Raw genomic sequence first — 20219 nt, forward strand, 5'->3', positions numbered from 1 at the left:
TGGCAGCCAGGACGCTACTGAAGCCATGGCAAGCTCCTTGCTGCTGTGTGTACTATGCACAGAGCAGCAGGGACAGTGTAAGGTTCTATTTACCCTGATAGAGATCTATCAGGGTGAATAGGACAAGGGCCCTAGTCCCTAAGGGGGCTAATAGTAAAAAAAAAAAAAAAAAAACAACAACACACACACTAAAATATTAATTATAAATGAAAAAGAAATATTTACAAAAAAAATAACTACACGTTAACAATAAACATTCATTTTCAGCAGATTTGAGTAGGAATTTATTTAATTTTTTTCAAAAATGAAAATTCACAGAATATCGGTATCGGCCTTAAAAAAGCAATAACGGTCGATCCCTATTAAAAAAAATAATAATAATTAACTCCCCTTATCTAATTGATTGCGCAGCTGGCATCGTCGTCTTGCTTCTTCTTTCAGGACCTGCAAAAGGACGTGGTGAGCGCGATTACATCATCAAATGTCCTTTTGCAGGTCCTGAAAGAAGAAGCAAGACGACGATGCCGGCTGCGTAATCAATTGGATAAGGGGAGTTAATTTTTTTTATTTTTTAACCCCTCAATCCACATTTTAGTAAGCATTCTGTATTAAGAATGCTATTATTTTCCCTTATAACCATGTTATGAGGGAAAATAATACAGTGAATTTACTTTAACCACTTCAGCCCCGCTAGCTGATACCCCCTTCATGACCAGAGCACTTTTTACACTTCGGCATTACACTACTTTCACCGTTTATCGCTCGGTCATGCAACTTACCACCCAAATGAATTTTACCTCCTTTTCTTCTCACTAATAGAGCTTTCATTGGGTGGTATTTTATTGCTGCTGACATTTTTACTTTTTTTGTTATTAATCGACATGAAACGATTTTTTTGCAAAAAAAATGACATTTTTCACTTTCAGCTGTAAAATTTTGCAAAAAAAACGACATCCATATATAAATTTTTCGCTAACTTTATAGTTCTACATGTCTTTGATAAAAAAAAAATGTTTGGGCAAAAAAAAAAATGGTTTGGGTAAAAGTTATAGCGTTTACAAACTATGGTACAAAAATGTGAATTTCCGCTTTTTGAAGCAGCTCTGACTTTCTGAGCACCTGTCATGTTTCCTGAGGTTCTACAATGCCCAAACAGTAGAAAACCCCCACAAATGACCCCATTTCGGAAAGTAGACACCCTAAGGTATTCGCTGATGGGCATAGTGAGTTCATAGAACTTTTTATTTTTTGTCACAAGTTAGCGGAAAATGATGATGATTTTTTATTTTTATTTTTTTCTTACAAAGTCTCATATTCCACTAACTTGCGACAAAAAATAAAAAATTATAGGAACTCGCCATGCCCCTCACGGACTACCTTGGGGTGTCTTCTTTCCAAAATGGGGTCACTTGTGGGGTAGTTATACTGCCCTGGCAATTTAGGGGCCCAAATGTGTGAGAAGTAGGGCTGCAGCTAACGATTATTTGAATAATCGATTAGTTGCCGATTAATTTCTTCGATTAATCGATTAATCGGGAAAAACGACAAAATTACAAAACAGAGGTTTATATGATCTTACTTGAAAAATTATGTTCAAAGGCCATATTAAAACAAATTGTGGGCGACACTATTATGGGGGATCTGTGGGCGACACTATTATGGGGGATCTGTGGGCGATACTATTATGGGGGATCTGTGGGCGACACTATTATGGGGGATCTGTGGGCGACACTATTATGGGGGATCTGTGGGCGACACTATTATGGGGGATCTGTGGGCGACACTATTATGGGGGATCTGTGGGCGACACTATTATGGGGGATCTGTGGGCGACACTATTATGGGGGATCTGTGGGCGACACTATTATGGGGGATCTGTGGGCGACACTATTATGGGGGATCTGTGGGCGACACTTATGGGGGATCTGTGGGCGACACTTATGGGGGATCTGTGGGCGACACTTATGGGGGATCTGTGGGCGACACTATTATGGGGGATCTGTGGGCGACACTATTATGGGGGATCTGTGGGCGACACTATTATGGGGGATCTGTGGGCGACACTATTATGGGGGATCTGTGGGCGACACTTATGGGGGATCTGTGGGCGACACTTATGGGGGATCTGTGGGCGACACTTATGGGGGATCTGTGGGCGACACTTATGGGGGATCTGTGGGCGACACTTATGGGGGATCTGTGGGCGACACTTATGGGGGATCTGTGGGCGACACTTATGGGGGATCTGTGGGCGACACTTATGGGGGATCTGTGGGCGACACTTATGGGGGATCTGTGGGCGACACTATTATGGGGGATCTGTGGACGGCGTAGTTATGGAGAGGGGGATCTGTGGACGGCGTAGTTATGGAGAGGGGGATCTGTGGACGGCGCAGTTATGGAGAGGGGATCTGTGGACGGCGTAGTTATGGAGAGGGGGATCTGTGGACGGCGTAGTTATGGAGAGGGGGATCTGTGGACGGCGCAGTTATGGAGAGGGGATCTGTGGGTGGCACAGTTATGGAGAGGGGGATCTGTGGGTGGCGCAGTTATGGAGAGGGGGATCTGTGGACGGCGTAGTTATGGAGAGGGGGATATGTGCACTGTTATGGGCATAACAGTGCACAGATCCCCCTTCCCATAGCAGTGCCATACACAGACCCCCCCTCCTCCCCATAGCAGTGCTATACACAGACCCCCCTCCCCATAGCAGTGCCATAGACAGATCCTCCCCCCTCCCCATAGCAGTGCTATACACAGACCCCCCTTCCCATAGCAGTGCCATAGACAGATCCCCCCTTCCCCCTACCCCCTACCCCCTAACAGCCCCGGCCCCGATGCTTGCATCTTTATTTTACCTTTTTACAATGACGCTCCCGCTCCTGTAACAGCCAGGCAGAGCGGACGGCGGCGTAACGTCACTCAATCACGTGACGCGCCCGCTCCGCCCACTTCATGAATGAAGGAGGCGGAGCAGGCGTGTCACGTGAGTGAGTGACGTTACGCCGCCGTCCGCTCTGCCTGGCTGTTACAGGAGCGGGAGCGGCATTGTAAAAAGGTAAAATAAAGATGCAGCGCCCGCCCGCCCGCATAGCAACGAATCGGCGATTATTCGATAACTGGATTCGTCGACAACAAATCCAGTTATCGAATATAATCGATTACATCGATTAATCGTTGCAGCCCTAGTGAGAAGAACTTTGCAATCGAAATGTGTAAAAAATGACCGGTGAAATCCGAAAGGTGCACTTTGGAATATGTGCCCCTTTGCCCACCTTGGCTGCAAAAAAGTGTCACACATGTGGTATCGCCGTACTCAGGAGAAGTTGGGGAATGTGTTTTGGGGTGTCATTTTACATATACCCATGCTGGGTGAGAGAAATATCTTGGTCAAATGCCAACTTTGTATAAAAAAATTGGAAAAGTTGTCTTTTGCCAAGATATTTCTCTCACCCAGCATGGGTATATGTAAAATGACACCCCAAAACACATTCCCCAACTTCTCCTGAGTACGGCGATACCACATGTGTGACACTTTTTTGCAGCCAAGGTGGGCAAAGGGGCACATATTCCAAAGTGCACCTTTCGGATTTCACCGGTCATTTTTTACACATTTCGATTGCAAAGTTCTTCTCACACATTTGGGCCCCTAAATTGCCAGGGCAGTATAACTACCCCACAAGTGACCCCATTTTGGAAAGAAGACACCCCAAGGTATTCCGTGAGGGGCACGGCGAGTTCCTAGAATTTTTTATTTTTTGTCGCAAGTTAGTGGAATATGAGACTTTGTAAGGAAAAAAGAAAAAAAAAGAAAAATCATCATTTTCCGCTAACTTGTGACAAAAAATAAAAAATTCTAGGAACTCGCCGTGTCCCTCACGGAATACCTTGGGGTGTCTTCTTTCCAAAATGGGGTCACTTGTGGCGTAGTTATACTGCCCTGGCAATTTAGGGGCCCAAATGTGTAAGAAGTACCTTGCAATCAAAATCTGTAGAAAATGGCCTGTGAAATCCGAAAGGTGCACTTTGGAATATGTGCCCCTTTGCCCACCTTGGCTGCAAAAAAGTGTGACACATCTGGTATCGCCGTACTCAGGAGAAGTTGGGCAATGTGTTTTGGGGGGTCATTTTACATATACCCATGCTGGGTGAGAGAAATATCTTGGCAAAAGACAACTTTTCCCATTTTTTTATACAAAGTTGGCATTTGACCAAGATATTTTTCTCACCCAGCATGGGTATATGTAAAATGACACCCCAAAACACATTCCCCAACTTCTCCTGAGTACGGCGATACCACATGTGTGACACTTTTTTGCAGCCTAGATGCGCAAAGGGGCCCAAATTCCTTTTAGGAGGGCATTTTTAGACATTTGGATCCCAGACTTCTTCTCACACTTTCGGGCCCCTAAAAAGCCAGGGCAGTATAAATACCCCACATGTGACCCCACTTTGGAAAGAAAACACCCCAAGGTATTCAATGAGGGGCCTGGCGAGTTCCTAGAATTTTTTATTTTTTTGCATAAGTTAGCGGATATTGATTTTTTTTGTTTTTTTCTCACAAAGTCTCACTTTCCGCTAACTTAGGACAAAAATTTCAATCTTTCATGGACTCAATATGCCCCTCAGCGAATACCTTGGGGTGTCTTCTTTCCGAAATGGGGTCACATGTGGGGTATTTATACTGCCCTGGCTTTTTAGGGGCCCTAAAGCGTGAGAAGAAGTCTGGAATATAAATGTCTAAAAATGTTTACGCATTTGGATTCCGTGAGGGGTATGGTGAGCTCATGTGAGATTTTATTTTTTGACACAAGTTAGTGGAATATGAGACTTAGTAAGAAGAAACAAAAACAAACAAAAAATTTCCGCTAACTTGGGCCAAAAAAATGTCTGAATGGAGCCTTACAGGGGGGGTGATCAATGACAGGGGGGTGATCACCCATATAGACTCCCTGATCACCCCCCTGTCATTGATCACCCCCCTGTAAGGCTCCATTCAGACGTCCGCATGATTTTTACGGATACATGGATCGGATCCACAAAACACATGCGGACGTCTGAATGGAGCCTTACAGAGGGGTTATCAATGACAGGGGGTGATCAGGGTGATCACCCCCCTGTCACTGATCACCCCCCCTGTAAGGCTCCATTCAGACGTCCGCATGATTTTTACGGATCCATGGATACATGGATCGGATCCACAAAACACATGCGGATGTCTGAATGGAGCCTTACAGAGGGGTTATCAATGACAGGGGGTGATCAGGGTGATCACCCCCCTGTCACTAATCACCCCCCCTGTAAGGCTCCATTCAGACGTCCGCATGATTTTTACGGATCCATGGATACATGGATCGGATCCACAAAACACATGCGGACGTCTGAATGGAGCCTTACAGGGGGGTGATCAATGACAGGGGGGTGATCAGGGAGTGTATATGGGTGATCACCCGCCTGTCATTGATCACCCCCCTGTAAGGCTCCATTCAGACGTCTGCATGTGTTTTGCGGATCCGATCCATGTATCCATGGATCCGTAAAAATCATGCGGACGTCTGAATGGAGCCTTACAGGGGGGTGATCAATGACAGGGGGGTGATCAATGACAGGGGGGTGATCAGGGAGTGTATATGGGTGATCACCCGCCTGTCATTGATCACCCCCCTGTAAGGCTCCATTCAGACGTCCGTATGCGTTTTGCGGATCCGATCCATGTATCCGTAAAAATCATACTGACGTCTGAACGGAGCCTGACAGGGGGGTGATCAGGGAGTTTATATGGGGTGATTATGGGTGATCAGGGGTTCATAAAGGGTTAATAAGTGACGGGGGGGGGGGGGGTGTAGTGTAGTGTAGTGTTTGGTGCGACTTTACTGACCTACCTGTGTCCTCTGGTGGTCGATCCTAACAAAAGGGGCCACCAGAGGACCAGGTAGGAGGTATATTAGACGCTGTTATGAAAACAGCGTCTAATATACATGTTAGGGGTTAAAAAAATTCGGATCTCCAGCCTGCCAGCGAGCGATCGCCGCTGGCAGGCTGGAGATCCACTCGCTTACCTTCCGTTCCTGTGAGCGCGCGCGCCTGTGTGCGCGCGTTCACAGGAAATCTCGCGTCTCGCGAGATGACGCGTATATGCGTCCAGGAGGAGTAAAGCAACCACCTCCAGGACGCATATCTGCGTACAGCGGTCGGGAGGTGGTTAATGGGGTCCGGGGTTGCTTTCATCCATATCATCTCCTAGCAACCATGCGTGAAAAAAAATCACTGCTCATCTGCACAGCCCCATTGAAGTGAATGGGTCCGGATTCAGTGTGGGTGCAATGCGTTCACCTCACGCATTGCACCCGCACGGAATTCTCGCCCCATGTGAAAGGGCCTTACACAGAGAATGCCATCAATCACCGATGACACCTCCCTTGTGAATAACTGGAGTCAGAAAGAGGAGAAATTTTAATGTCTAAATTGCGAATTTCAATGAATCTTACTGAATCTTTTACCATGAAACTATACATCAATCTGCTCAGCTCCTCCTGCTCTATAACATGCTGCCTGCAGATTGCACTGCGCTGGGTGGTGACTTATGTGGTCATTATGGTCAGGGTTTGTGCATCAAAAGGGACGTATATGACTAGACAAAAAATAGGCCTAAAAAATCAGATTATATTTTTTTCGGAATAAGGTTTTGTGCATACAGCAAAGCTGTATAGAGGCAAATGGAGACCTAAAGGGTCCATATAACAGTCCTGTAAGCTATCCGTAAGGCACCAAGTTCCCCCGTAGAAGAAAGCCTTCTAGGTAAGTGGCATGTGATGGATGCAGGCACATGAAAGTACAGTATGGGCCTAAATTACAACATAGCCATAAGATGGCCATCTGCAGGAGTCTCATGTGTAAACCTAATGATTCTTCAAGTCTCCACCTTGTATTACTTTCCAAATTAAGGTCAGAATTGCACTTGTTTGAACCAGGTCTAGCATTCACATATCCTGAATACACATAGGTCAGTGGACTTTAGAAACCATAAAGGAACACCAACACATTTTAGCATGGGTAATCGTAACCGAAAGGTGACCAACCTAAGTCCTTAGGAGACCCTCCCACCAGCTCTCGCTTCCAGGAAGAAGGATGTGTACAGTATGGATATGACTTACAAGAAGATAGCATTATTTATACATACACTCCATATAAACAGCATGTCCTACATACAGTGGATGCTGCGCATTACCAATTCCTTAGTCACAAGCAGGAGCAAGCACTGCCCGTAACGTCACTAGTTCCAAATCAAATTCGCTTATTTTCTGACAATCTGGTTCCTTCATGCTCAAGTTTGACTGGCCCAATTGGTCAAGGATGGGACATCTGGAAACATCAGACCAGGGGTGCACCACCAATGAGGCCAGGTGAGGCGGGAGGAGAGCCGAAGGTCCACGGGCTAAAGGGAAGGGGTTAGGTTAAGAAATTGACATGGGGGGGGGGGGGGGGCGCTGTTTCAGGTTTTGTCTCAGGCAGCAGAAAGGCTAGCACCTAGCTACCCCTGTGTCGGAAGGTGTGTGACCTGCAGCAAAAATGAGTTTCCAACTGAATGAACTAGAAAAATTGTTTTGAACACTACGTTGGAACAACTGATCTGGGACATTGATGGCATATTGCTGGGATAGACCATCAAGGTCAGACAGGTGCGGGTCCCACCTCTGGGAAAACTGAGCCATTACAGTCAAGGGGTTCATGAACATGGGCCTTTTTTTTTACTCATGAGTGTAAAAAAAAATGCAGCATGCTCTATCTTTTGCATTTTCCATGTATGAGAAATTACCCCAGAGAAATTAAAGGGGTTGTCCCGTTTCAGGAAGAAACCAGACAACACTTTGGGAATGCCCGAAATAAAAAAAATAGACAGTTACTTACGTGGCCACTTCGGTTCTCTGGGTGGGCTCTGTTGATCCAGCTGCAGCAATGACGTCATGGTGACTACTGCAGCGAATCACCGGCATCATGCAGCGTACCACTGAGGCCAGTAATTGGTTGCAGTGATCACGTGTTGTCAACATGATGTCACTGCTGCAGTCGGGTCAACAGAGCTCGACCAGAAGAACTGCAGCAGTAACATGGGATCTGCAAGTAAGTAATGGTCTATTTATTATTGCAAGTTTCTTCCCCATACTGGACAACTCCTTCAATGGGTTTCACGCAGGACTTGACCACTCAAAGCAATGGGTCAGTGATAAAAACCTGAACCACACAGACAGGCCATTCTTCACTGATGGTTGCTAGAAGATGCCTCATGCACACGACCGTTGTTTTGGTCTGCATCCAAGGCGCAGTTTTTGCGGCCTGGATGCGGACCCATTCACTTCAATGGGGCCGCAAAAGATGCGGACAGGACTCTGTGTGCTGTCCGCATCCGTTGCTTCGTTCTGTGGTCCGCAAAAAATATATAACCTGTCCTATTCTTGTCTGTTTTGCAGACAAGAATAGCAGTTATATCAATGGCTGTCCGTGCGGTTCCGCAAATGGCGGAACGTACACGAACGCCATCCGACATTTGCGGACCGCAAAACACACAACGGTCGTATGCATTGGGCCTTAGTCTTTGTTTTTTTTCCCACATGCATGAAAAATGCATGAACCACTCAAAAACAAAATCACACAAAACAGTAAAGCAAACAGAGGGAAGTGTCAGTTTTTCCACATGAATGCAGAGATTTAAATTGTGTGCTTTAAGGGGCTACCAGTGAGCTATCCTGAGAATATTGGATCAGTGGGGTCCGACCCCTGGCACCTCCACCAATTAGCTGTTTGAAGAGGCAACAGCACTCCTCACAGCATACCAAGCACAACGCCGTTCATTGTATAGTGGCCATGCTTGGTACTGCAACTCAGACCAATTCACTTGAATGGGACCGAGCTGGACACATGCCATGCAACCAATGAACTTGACATCACTGGCCTAGGAAGAGCACCACGGCCTTTTCAAACAGCTCATCAAAGGGGGTGCTGGGAGTGGGAACCCGACTGATCAGTTACTATGGATAGATTATCAATATTTTACCACGCAAATCCCCTTTAAACCCATTGGAACAATTACCGTGGCACCATTTTTGGGACCCCACGTTATCTTATTCCCCCAAAAAGATGGAAAGTGACAGACACTGATGAGGGGACCATTACCAGAGCACCAACGTTGGTCACACAACTTTCCATGGTCCATGAGGGCATATGCAAAAAATTGCATTGATGTAGGTCTGCTATACCAGCTGTACTTATGTCACCAGATATACACTGGGGACAAGGACTGGCCGCACTGCAGCTGATCTGAGACACAAAGTTGAATTAAACATAAGAAAATGAAAAATCACTTTTTACAAATGTGAAAGTAGAAAAAGAGGAACTTCATGATGACTGATATCAGCCGTACACTGACGTGTCGTCATAACAGTCTGTAGGCAGTCAGGGCTGTAAACTTTTATATTTAGAATATTTAAAGGGACTTTCCTGGACTTAGATTTTTTTTTTTTTTGTGGTATCGCTTTGGTCAGAATAGCCCGATAAGTAATAGTAGGGATCGACCGATTATCGGTTTTACCGATATTCAGGATTTTGACCGTTATCGGTATCAGCATGTATTTTGCCGATATTCCGATAACGTATTGGGAACACAGATCACACTGCCGACAGCGCTCTCCGTGTTCCCTCAGCAGCACAGGGGAGAAGGAAGCAGTGTCTCCTCCCCCTGTGCTGCTGCTGCTGCCGCCAATGGGAGGACAGGGGACAAGAGGAGGGGAGGAGCTATGGCCACTGCGCCACCAATGAAGATAACTCTCTCATTAATTCATATACAGGAGGCGGGAGCTGCAGAATCACATAGCCGGCTCCCGACCTCTATGAGCAATAGCTGCGATCTGCAGTAGTTAACCCCTCAGGTGCCGCGGATCGCAGCTACCGCTCATAGAGGTCGGGAGCCGGCTATGTGATTCTGCAGCCAGCTCCCGCCTCCTGTATATGAATTAATGAGAGATTTCTCTTCATTGGTGGTGCAGTGCGCCCCCACCCCAGTATTAAAAACATTGCAACATTAGTAACAGTATTAATCATTGGTGGCAGTGGCCACAGGATCCTCTTCCCTGCTCCTCCGATCGGAGCCCCAGCAGTGTAATCCTGGGGCTCCGATCGGTTACCATGGCAGCCAGGACGCTACTGAAGCCCTGGCTGCCATGGTAAGCTCCATGCTGCTGTGTGTACTATGCACAGAGCAGCAGGGACAGTGTGAGCTCCTATTCACCCTGATAGAGCTCTATGAACAGGACAAGGACAAGGGTTCTAGTCCCTAAGGGGGTTAAAAGTTAGTAAAAAAAAAAAAAAAAAAAAAAAACACACAACACACCAAAATATTAAGTATAAATGAGAAAGAAAGATTTACAAAAAAAATAACTACACGTTAACAATAAACATATAAATTTTCAGCAGATTTGTGTAGGAAATTTTTTTTTTCAAAAATGAAAATTCCCAGAATATCGGTATAAATTATCGGCTATCGGCCTGAAAGTTTACAAATTATCGGTATCGGCCCTAAAAAATCTATATCGGTCGATCCCTAAAATGTATAACAGGTGGGTGGTCCAGATTCTGGGGTTTTGATGTATGCTGACAACAGGGGCCCCTTCTGCCGGTGAACATGCACAGACATTGCTGTTCGATACCAGACAAGGCGGCACACGGACCCTTAGGTCTCTTTCAGACAGGCGTCCCTGATTTGCTCCGGATGCGTCCCGGGTGCATTGCGGGAAATCTGCACGAGTGCGCACACAATTTCAGTCAGTTTTGACTGTGATTGCGTTGTTCAGTTTTTATCGCGCGGGTGCAATGTGATTTGCACGCGTGTGATAAAAAACTGAATGTGGTACCCAGACCCGAACTTCTTGACTGAAGTTCTGGTTTGGGTTCGGTGTTGTGTAGATGTTATTATTTTCCCTTATTACATGTTATAAGGGAAAATAAAAGCATTCTTGATACAGAATGATTACTAAAATGTTGCTTTGAGGACCTGCAAAAGGACATTTGATGACGTGATCCTCCTATCTTCATTCAGCAGGACCAGCGCTGACATCTCTGCGCTCAAGATTACGTCATCAAAGGTCCTTTTGCAGGACCTCAAAGAAGAAGCAAGAAGACGATGCCGGCTGTGCGATCAAGTGGATGAGAAGAGTTAATTATTATTTTTTTTAACCCCTCAAGCCACAGAATGCTATTTTCCTTTATAACCACATTATAAGGGAAAATAATACAGTAAATTGACTTTAATCAATTTACTAACATCATCTCCTAGCAACCATGTGTGAAAATCGCATCACATCCGCACTTGCTTGAGGATGCGATGTGATTTTCACGCAGCCTCATTCATTTCTATGGGGCCTGCGTTGCATGAAAAACGCAGAATATAGAACAGGCTGTGATTTTCACGCAATACAGAACTGATGCGTGAAAATCACAGCTCATCTGCACAGCTCCATTGAAGTGTATGGGTCCAGATTCAGTACGGGTGCAATGCATTCACCTCACGCATTGCACCCACGCGGAATTCTCACCCGTGTGAAAGGGGCCTTAAGCCTCTTTCACATGAGTGAGTTTTCCGAGCGGGTGCAATCAGTGACGTGTACGCATAGCACCCGCACTAAATCCTGACCTATTCATTTCAATGGTTCTGTGTACATGAGTGTTTTTTTTCACGCATCAGTTCTGCATTGTGTGAAAAACGCAGCATGTTCTATATTCTGGATTTTTCACGCAGCCCTGACCCCATAGACTTGAATGAGGCTTCAGTGAAAATCCTGATGGCCAGGCAGCAGGCCGACCCTGAAGGGCAGGGGGCAGGCCGACCCTGAAGGCCACACAGGAAAAAAAAAGTCACCTATTTTTATGGATAGTCCAGAAATTTCTGGACAGTTGGCAACCCCGACACGGATCCTGAAGGGCAGTGAAGGGAGGCTGCGCGTCTCTTAGGTATGGAGTGACAGAGCCTATGAGTGCTGTTGTACAAGCTCAGTCATGTGCCGTACATACATAGCTATTCTCCCCTAGAACCAATGTTGTAATAATTAGGTGAAAAGTAAAATTCCAGGTCAATTCTAAAATGTTAGTGGTTACGTACAGTAAGAGCTGACATAAGCATTTGCTGTCAACATTTTGTGAGTAGTCCTGCAGTCAGCAATGAACTAGACGTGCAAGTAAACCAGTCACAGCCATGACTCCATGTGTGATAGGAAGTCAATAATGCTCATGTTTTATCTTCATATACGGAATTTTACATTTTTTGTAGGTGGGAACCATAGAGGATGCTGAACTAAAAAAAAAAAAAAAAAAAAAAAAAAGGCTCAATGTGGCACACGTGAAGCAGATTTCTGTCATCAGTATCACACATACATATACAAAGGAGTAAGGCTAGGTTCTCATCTGTGGTCAAATTCTGGTTATCAAGTCCACCATAGGAACAGAATACCAGAACCTCCAGATCTAGAATATTGCGGGCCACTAGCAATCCCCAGTGAGGTCAGTCTGGTCTCTGGCATAGATACCAGGACAAAATACATGTAGAGGTATTTTATCCTTTTTTTGACCCAGAACCTCGGCTGCAGATGTCAACCTGGATTAAGCTGCAGCTCCTGAGCCTATCACCCAGATTTTACCAGATTTCCATTTAGAAGTGTGGGAAAACCCAATGGCAACCATATTGGTTGTTCATAATTTTTTAACAACTTGAGGGCAATTTAGAAACTTCTCTTTCAGGTCTCATGCACATGGCAATGGCATCCTTACACGTCTGTATTAAAGTGGTTGGCCCCTCTGGGACACCGATGACATATCGCTAGGATTGGTGCAGGTCAATCCTCTGGAACCTGCTTCTATCTAGCGAAAGGAACCCTCGAAGTGAAGGAGAGCATACCGCGCTGTGCAGCACGCTCTCAATTTATCGTTATGGGAGTTTTGAAACTAGGCAAGCAAGCGCAGTGAATAGACGCACAGTGCAAGAGCAGCCATATTTCCATTCACCGCTATTTTGGCTGCTGAAAATAGCCGAGCCAAAGCTCTGATATTTTCAAAACTCACTAGTGATATGCCATAAATGTCCTAAAGGGATAAACCCCTTTAAGCACTGTGTTCCGCTATACGTTGCCTCCTTGTGAGATGTGTGGTCCCCCAGAAGCAACTATTCCCGAATACCTCAGTAAGGCTACTTTCACACTTGCGTTCGGGGCTCCGCTTGTGAGTTCCGTTTAAAGGCTCTCACAAGCAGCCCCGAACGGATCCGTCCAGCCCTAATGCATTCTGAGTGGATGCGGATCCGCTCAGAATGCATCAGTCTGGCACCGTTTTGTCCTCCGCCTGGCCGTGCGGAGGCAAACTGATCGTCCATACTTACAATGTAAGTCAATGGGGACGGATCCGTGTGAAGGTGACACAATATGGCTCAATTTTCAAACGGATCCGTCCCCATTGACTTTCAATGTAAAGTCAAAACGGATCAGTTTGCATTATCATGAACATGGTAATGCAAACTGATCCATTCTGAACGGATCTAAGCGTTTGCATTATAGGTGCGGATCCGTCTGTGCAGATACCAGACTGATCCGCACCTAAACGCAGGTGTGAAAGTAGCCTTATACAGTATGCAATGCCACTATTTTTTTTCTCAGGGATGCCAAGTGAATTCAGTTCTATTTGTACCTTTGTATAAAGACAGCAGTATGTGGTGGTAAAGTATGGATCCATAGATTTCTATAGGTGCTGTATTACAGCCTTGTGTTTTTGTAGGCAAATGTTGTAATTCAGGGACTTTGCATTTTGTCCTGAGGGAGGCCTGGCTTACACGTCAGTGTTCGGTCAGTGATTTCCATTAGTGATTTCTGGGCCAAAACCAGGTGCGGGTCAAAACCACAGAACGGGTGCAGATCTTTCCATTATACCTCATCTCTGTGGAGTCTCCACTCACAAATCACTGACCAAACAAGTGTGAACGAGGCCTGACATATTTCTTATCCAGATGAGGTGGAGAGAAGCATGCTGTAGCCTCAAACAAAATGGCTTGTATGATGGACACAGCAACGCATGTTCAGGTGGAACCAGTCTCTTCGTCAGGAAGATGCGTCACAGTTCAGAGCGGCAATTGGCTTTCCAGGCCTACCACTAAGCTAGAGCCCAAACAAATATTTGACACCCATTCTAACCTTTTACTAACCCCTCTACTGCTTCATCAGAAACTTCTGTACATGTGGGGCAAAGGAGCTGTATCACATCTCCGAAAACCCCTTTAAAACACTGAAATCTTCCTGGTAAACTCAGATTTCTCCATTTGCAGGTTACAGCTGTGAAAGCCACTAATAGAGGCCACTACACCTCCCAGAGGGATCGTCACTCAGCTTTCACTGGTTAGATTAGTTAGTCAGGGGTCTGGAGGATAACCCATTTCAGACCTGTAATGGCAGCCATACAGGTGGTCACCTAGCTTTACCGGGGACAGATATATCTAAAAGGTAGCGTCCTTTTACATGGACAGATTTCTGCCCATCCTGTGCAGACTGATGATATACCAGTCAACTGCTCCTCGATTAAGGAGATTTTACGGTCAAATAACCAACAATTTGCGCGGCCATTCATTTATGTGGTTGTCGGCAAGACATGTTCCAGTTACATGAGGAGATGTGCTGCCGACAAAAGAGCATTTTTCTGCCTGTGTAAAAGAGTCAATCAGCCGACCAACAAGCATTTGATCGGTGGGAGTTTACAAGTGGCAATCATCGGATGAAGGAACGTTCCTCGGAAAGTTCATTCTGATGATTGGCCTGTGTAAGGGGCCAGTCAGTGTCACACAGGACCTCAGAGTTACGATAAGGAACGTCGAGTTGGAATAGAAGACTTCCCAGTGATCACACACCATCTTCTCAGACAACCTCTAGTCCATGTTCTTCACAGGACCCCTAAGCTGCGAGAAATGGTGACTGGAGGAGCCGGCCTCATAAGAAGGTTCACTTAAGTAACACGTTGGCATCAACTTACATGTGACTTGTTAAATTGGAATTTCACATTTCTTCTCAGGAGGTTGAGCAACAGATTTCTTGATAACTACATTAAAATACTTCACAGATCACCATTTCCTTGTTCCCCCACTAGGCCCTACCCCAGTTACACAAGAGTTACTAAACCTATATATAGTGAACAGTAGCACATATATATATATATATATATATATATATATATATATTTTACACACACAAAGTACAGTATATGCATGATATAGACGAAATACAGTAGGTACACAACGTACTTGTATAGATTTATGTACACAAACCTCACACTGTACATACAATGTACATTATATACGGTGGATATTAACATACAGTAGGTCTACCTATAGAGGAACAGGATACAGCCACAACATGTGATCAGAGCACACCCTTTACGGTACATGAACACGAAAATAAACTCAACACACAAACGTAACCTATAGAGTAGCATACATAAGTATATAACAAAATATATACACTTTATATACCACACACATACATGATCTGCGCGGCATATACGGTATACGCACCCATAGAGCTTATACATGATTGACACTGTATGCACACAATACACAGACATATATTGCGGTATAAAAGAAGTATAGGGAGGGCGATCAAGTGTCACCACAGCTGACAGAACAGAAAGCGGTGGGGTCTGCCGATCAGGCCTGACAGCAGCAGTAATCCTGACGTGTGACAGCGCTGTCCTGGGCCGTCCGATCTGCCCGGCAATGACGCCACCGCCTGAAGTTCACTTGCCATCCGAACTCCTGTGCCAGTATGACACATAGCCCGGCGGTGCCAGCTCAGCGCTTCACCCGGCAGAGCTGGCGGAATAAGGAAATGTAACCAGAAAAGACCAAACGAATAAAAGAGCCCGTGGACGCAGAGTGCAGCCTGCGGGGCGCAGACACATCATATGATCGCGCCGTAGGGATCTGTGTACGAGCTCCTGCAGACAGTGCAGTCTGGGAAAGGTCACAGCGACATCCAGGCACACACAGCATGGAGACATCCCCCCCTCCCTCCTTCCCCAGTAGTCAATGATCCCAGTGTAGCTTACCCCTCCTGGATTTGGGCGAGCTCTTCTTGCTCCTGTGGCTGGCAGCGAGCTCTTCCTCTATGGCAGCTGCTATCTCTGGGTTGTCTACTCCATTGTACCAGACTAAGAGCTCCTCTCCCGGCTCAATTGGCTGCAGGAATTACAGAGACAAATATAACACCAATCAGAGGAGAGGTTGTTAGTACATTGCAGAGAAGGGAGAGAAGCAGGCTCAGGGCCAGAGGGCGTGGAAGCAGCTATGGGGATTATAAACAGCTGTACTCTGCACTGGCTGCATACTAACCAAACAGGAAGAGCAGTCCAACTAGTCAGCCTGCAAGACAGGAGGAGGGGAGGGCGACTGAGGAGGAGGAGGGGGGCTGCCCGAGCAATGGCTTTCCAATCAGCCCCTCTGCTGGAAGGAGGACTGCATGATCCACACTCTGCAGGCTGGGTGGCACAGGAAAGGGCAGGGTGGCACCTTGCCCTGGGGAAGAAGGGTTATGGCTGCTTATACCAGTGACAGCGAGCAGTCTGCCAAATATTCTTAAAGGGAACCGGTCATCGACTTTATGCTGACCTCACTGAGGGCAGCGTAAAATAGTGACAGAAATGCTGATGTCAGCGGTGTGTCACCTATGAGCTAATAGTCAGTGGTTGCTGAGAACCAGCATCATAATCGCTGCAGCCCGGGCCTTAAAGAGTCAAATCTACCTGAGAAGAGTCCTGGTTATACATAATCTCCTGCTCTCTCGCCATCTGCTGATGATTGGCAGTTCTCTCCTAGAGAAAACTGGGTATTAGACTGTCAGACATCAGCAGGTGGGCAGGAGAGCAGGAATCCATGAATATCCAGGACTCTTCTCAGGTGGCCGGGACTCTTTTCCAGGCCCAGTCTGCAATCATTGTGATGTTGGTTCTCGGCAACCACTTACTGTTAACTTATAATTGACAGACCGCTGAACTCAACTCTCCTGTCTCTACTTTATACTGCCGTTAGTATGGGGAGCATAAAGCTGATGACAGGTTCCCTTTAACTCAAGGTGAAGCCAAATGTAGGCAATGTCATCTTATAAAGCGGAAATAAAAGAGAACAGAGGCTAAAGGGAATTATCCCCAAAAATTTAAAATAAATAAAATAGTTGAAAATTCTATAGTTTCTGCTCAAGGCAATATGTTTGCCACCCAACTTAAAGGGGTATTCCCATCTCCGACTTTGGGGGCACAGTACCTATAGTTATAATGGAGCCCGCAAAGTGCCGCAGGGCGCACCGCGCTTGCACAAGCGCCCTCCATTAATTCCTATGTGAGCTCCGAAAATAGCCGAGCGCTGGTTCAGCAATTTCCGTCAGCCCCATAGAAGTGAATAAAGCTTCCCATTGCAGCTCGGTTATTTTCATCGCTCCCTTAGGAATGAATGGAGGGCAGCCGCGCGTGCTCGGTGCACCCTGCAGCTCCGTTCTAAGAATAAGTGTGCGTCCCAGAAGTGTGACCCGCACCTATCAGACATAGGGGGCATATCCTAATGGTATGCCCCAATGTCTGAGATGGGAATACCCCTTTAAGTGTTTTTGATGGGGTTTCTTATTTAGTAATATTTTATAGAGATATACTTTGAAGAAAAAAAAAAGCCAAAAACACAATGGCCCAGATCTACTAATCCTAAAAAAGGCATAAGCACAGAGCGTCTGTCTAGACCTGCACCAGATATGTCACAGGGGCTCAGGATGGTGATGAATCTGGTGCAGGGACGGACACTTTTCTCTGACTCTATACCAAGTATTGGTTAACTTACCTTCAGACAGATTTTTACGCACAATCGTGGCACAATGTTGGTGCATCTTAGGCCTGACCCCTTTCCAATGAAACTCCACCCCTTTCAGCTAAGCCCCACCCCTTCTCAAGCATGGTGGGAAGAAATGTGCAAACCCTAAGGCCCCTTTCACACGGGCAAGTATTCCGCGCGGGTGCAATGCGTGAGGTGCATTCATTTCTATGGGGTTGTGCACATGAGCGTTGATTTTCACGCATCACTTCTGCGTTGCGTGTAAATCGCAGCATGCTCTATATTGTGCGATTTCCACGCAACGCAGGCCCCATAGAAGTGAATGGGGCTGCGTGAAAATCGCAAGCATCCGCAAGCAAGTGCGGATGCGGTGCGATTTTCACGCACGGTTGCTAGGAGACGATCGGGATGGGGACCCGATCAATTTATTATTTTCCCTTATAATGGTTATAAGGAAAAATAATAGCATTCTAAATACAGAATGCATAGTACAATAGGGCTGGAGGGGTTAAAAAATAAATAAAAAAATTTAACTCACCTTAATCCACTTGCTCGCGCAGCCCGGCTTCTCTTCTGTCTTCTTCTTTGCTGTGTGCAGGAAAAGGAACTGTGGTGACGTCACTCCGGTCATCACATGATCCATCAAATGATCCATCACCATGGTAAAAGATCATGTGATGGACCATGTGATGACCGGAGTGATGTCACCACAGGTCCTTTTCATGCAATGAGCAAAGAAGAAGACAGAAGAGAAGCCGGCTGCGCGAGCAAGTGGATTAACCACTTCAACCCCGCTCGCTGAAACCCCCTTAATGACCAGGCCACTTTTTACACTTCTGCACTACACTACTTTCACCGTTTATTGCTCGGTCATGCAACTTACCACCCAAATGAATTTTACCTCCTTTTCTTCTCACTAATAGAGCTTTCATTTGGTGGTATTTCATTGCTGCTGACATTTTTACTTTTTTTGTTATTAATCGAAATTTAACGATTTTTTTGCAAAAAAATGACATTTTTCTCTTTCAGCTGTAAAATTTTGCAAAAAAAACGACATCCATATATAAATTTTTCGCTAAATTTATAGTTCTACATGTCTTTGATAAAAAAAAATGTTTGGGCAAAAAAAAAATGGTTTGGGTAAAAGTTATAGCGTTTACAAACTATGGTACAAAAATGTGAATTTCCGCTTTTTGAAGCAGCTCTGACTTTCTGAGCACCTGTCATGTTTCCTGAGGTTCTACAATGCCCAGACAGTAGAAAACCCCCACAAATGACCCCATTTCGGAAAGTAGACACCCTAAGGTATTCGCTGATGGGCATAGTGAGTTCATAGAACTTTTTATTTTTTGTCACAAGTTAGCGGAAATTGATGATTTTATTATTTATTTTTCTTACAAAGTCTCATATTCCACTAACTTGCGACAAAAAATAAAAAATTCTAGGAACTCGCCATGCCCCTCACGGAATACCTTGGGGTGTCTTCTTTCCAAAATGGGGTCACTTGTGACGTAGTTATACTGCCCTGGCAATTTAGGGGCCCAAATGTGTGAGAAGAACTTTGCAATCAAAATCTGTAAAAAATGGCCTGCGAAATCCGAAAGGTGCACTTTGGAATGTGGGTCCCTTTGCCCACCTAGGCTGCAAAAAAGTGTCACACATCTGGTATCACCGTACTCAGGAGAAGTTGGGGAATGTGTTTTGGGGTGTCATTTTACATATACCCATGCTGGGTGAGAGAAATATCTTGGCAAAAGACAACTTTTCCAATTTTTTTTATACAAAGTTGGCATTTGACCAAGATATTTATCTCACCCAGCATGGGTATATGTAAAATGACACCCCAAAACACATTGCCCAACTTCTCCTGAGTACGGCGATACCACATGTGTGACACTTTTTTGCAGCCAAGGTGGGCAAAGGGGCACATATTCCAAAGTGCACCTTTCGGATTTCGCAGGCCATTTTTTACACATTTTGATTGCAAAGTACTTCTCACACATTTGGGCCCCTAAATTGCCAGGGCAGTATAACTACGCCACAAGTGACCCCATTTTGGAAAGAAGACACCCCAAGGTATTCCGTGAGGGGCATGGGGAGTTCCTAGAATTTTTTATTTTTTGTCACAAGTTAGTGGAATATGAGACTTTGTAAGAAAAATAAAAAAAAATAATCATTTTCCGCTAACTTGTGACAGAAAATAAAAAATTCTAGGAACTCGCCATGCCCCTCACGGAATACCTTGGGGTGTCTTCTTTCCAAAATGGGGTCACTTGTGGGGTAGTTATACTGCCCTGGCATTCTAGGGGCCCTAATGTGTGGTAAGTAGTTT

The 20219-nt window shown here is 45.5% G+C and overlaps 1 protein-coding gene across 1 annotated transcript in view; it reads right to left on the reverse strand.

Annotated features, from left to right (window-relative positions):
• LOC122928884 (PR domain zinc finger protein 2-like) overlaps positions 1 to 20219 on the reverse strand; it is a 207841-nt gene that overhangs the window by 55523 nt on the left and 132099 nt on the right. The window contains 1 exon segment of the mRNA XM_044282179.1: positions 16123 to 16252. Within this exon segment, the coding sequence (XP_044138114.1) occupies positions 16123 to 16252 (130 nt within the window).

The sequence above is a fragment of the Bufo gargarizans genome, chromosome 2, assembly GCF_014858855.1.
Source record: "Bufo gargarizans isolate SCDJY-AF-19 chromosome 2, ASM1485885v1, whole genome shotgun sequence".
Lineage (NCBI taxonomy): Eukaryota > Metazoa > Chordata > Amphibia > Anura > Bufonidae > Bufo > Bufo gargarizans.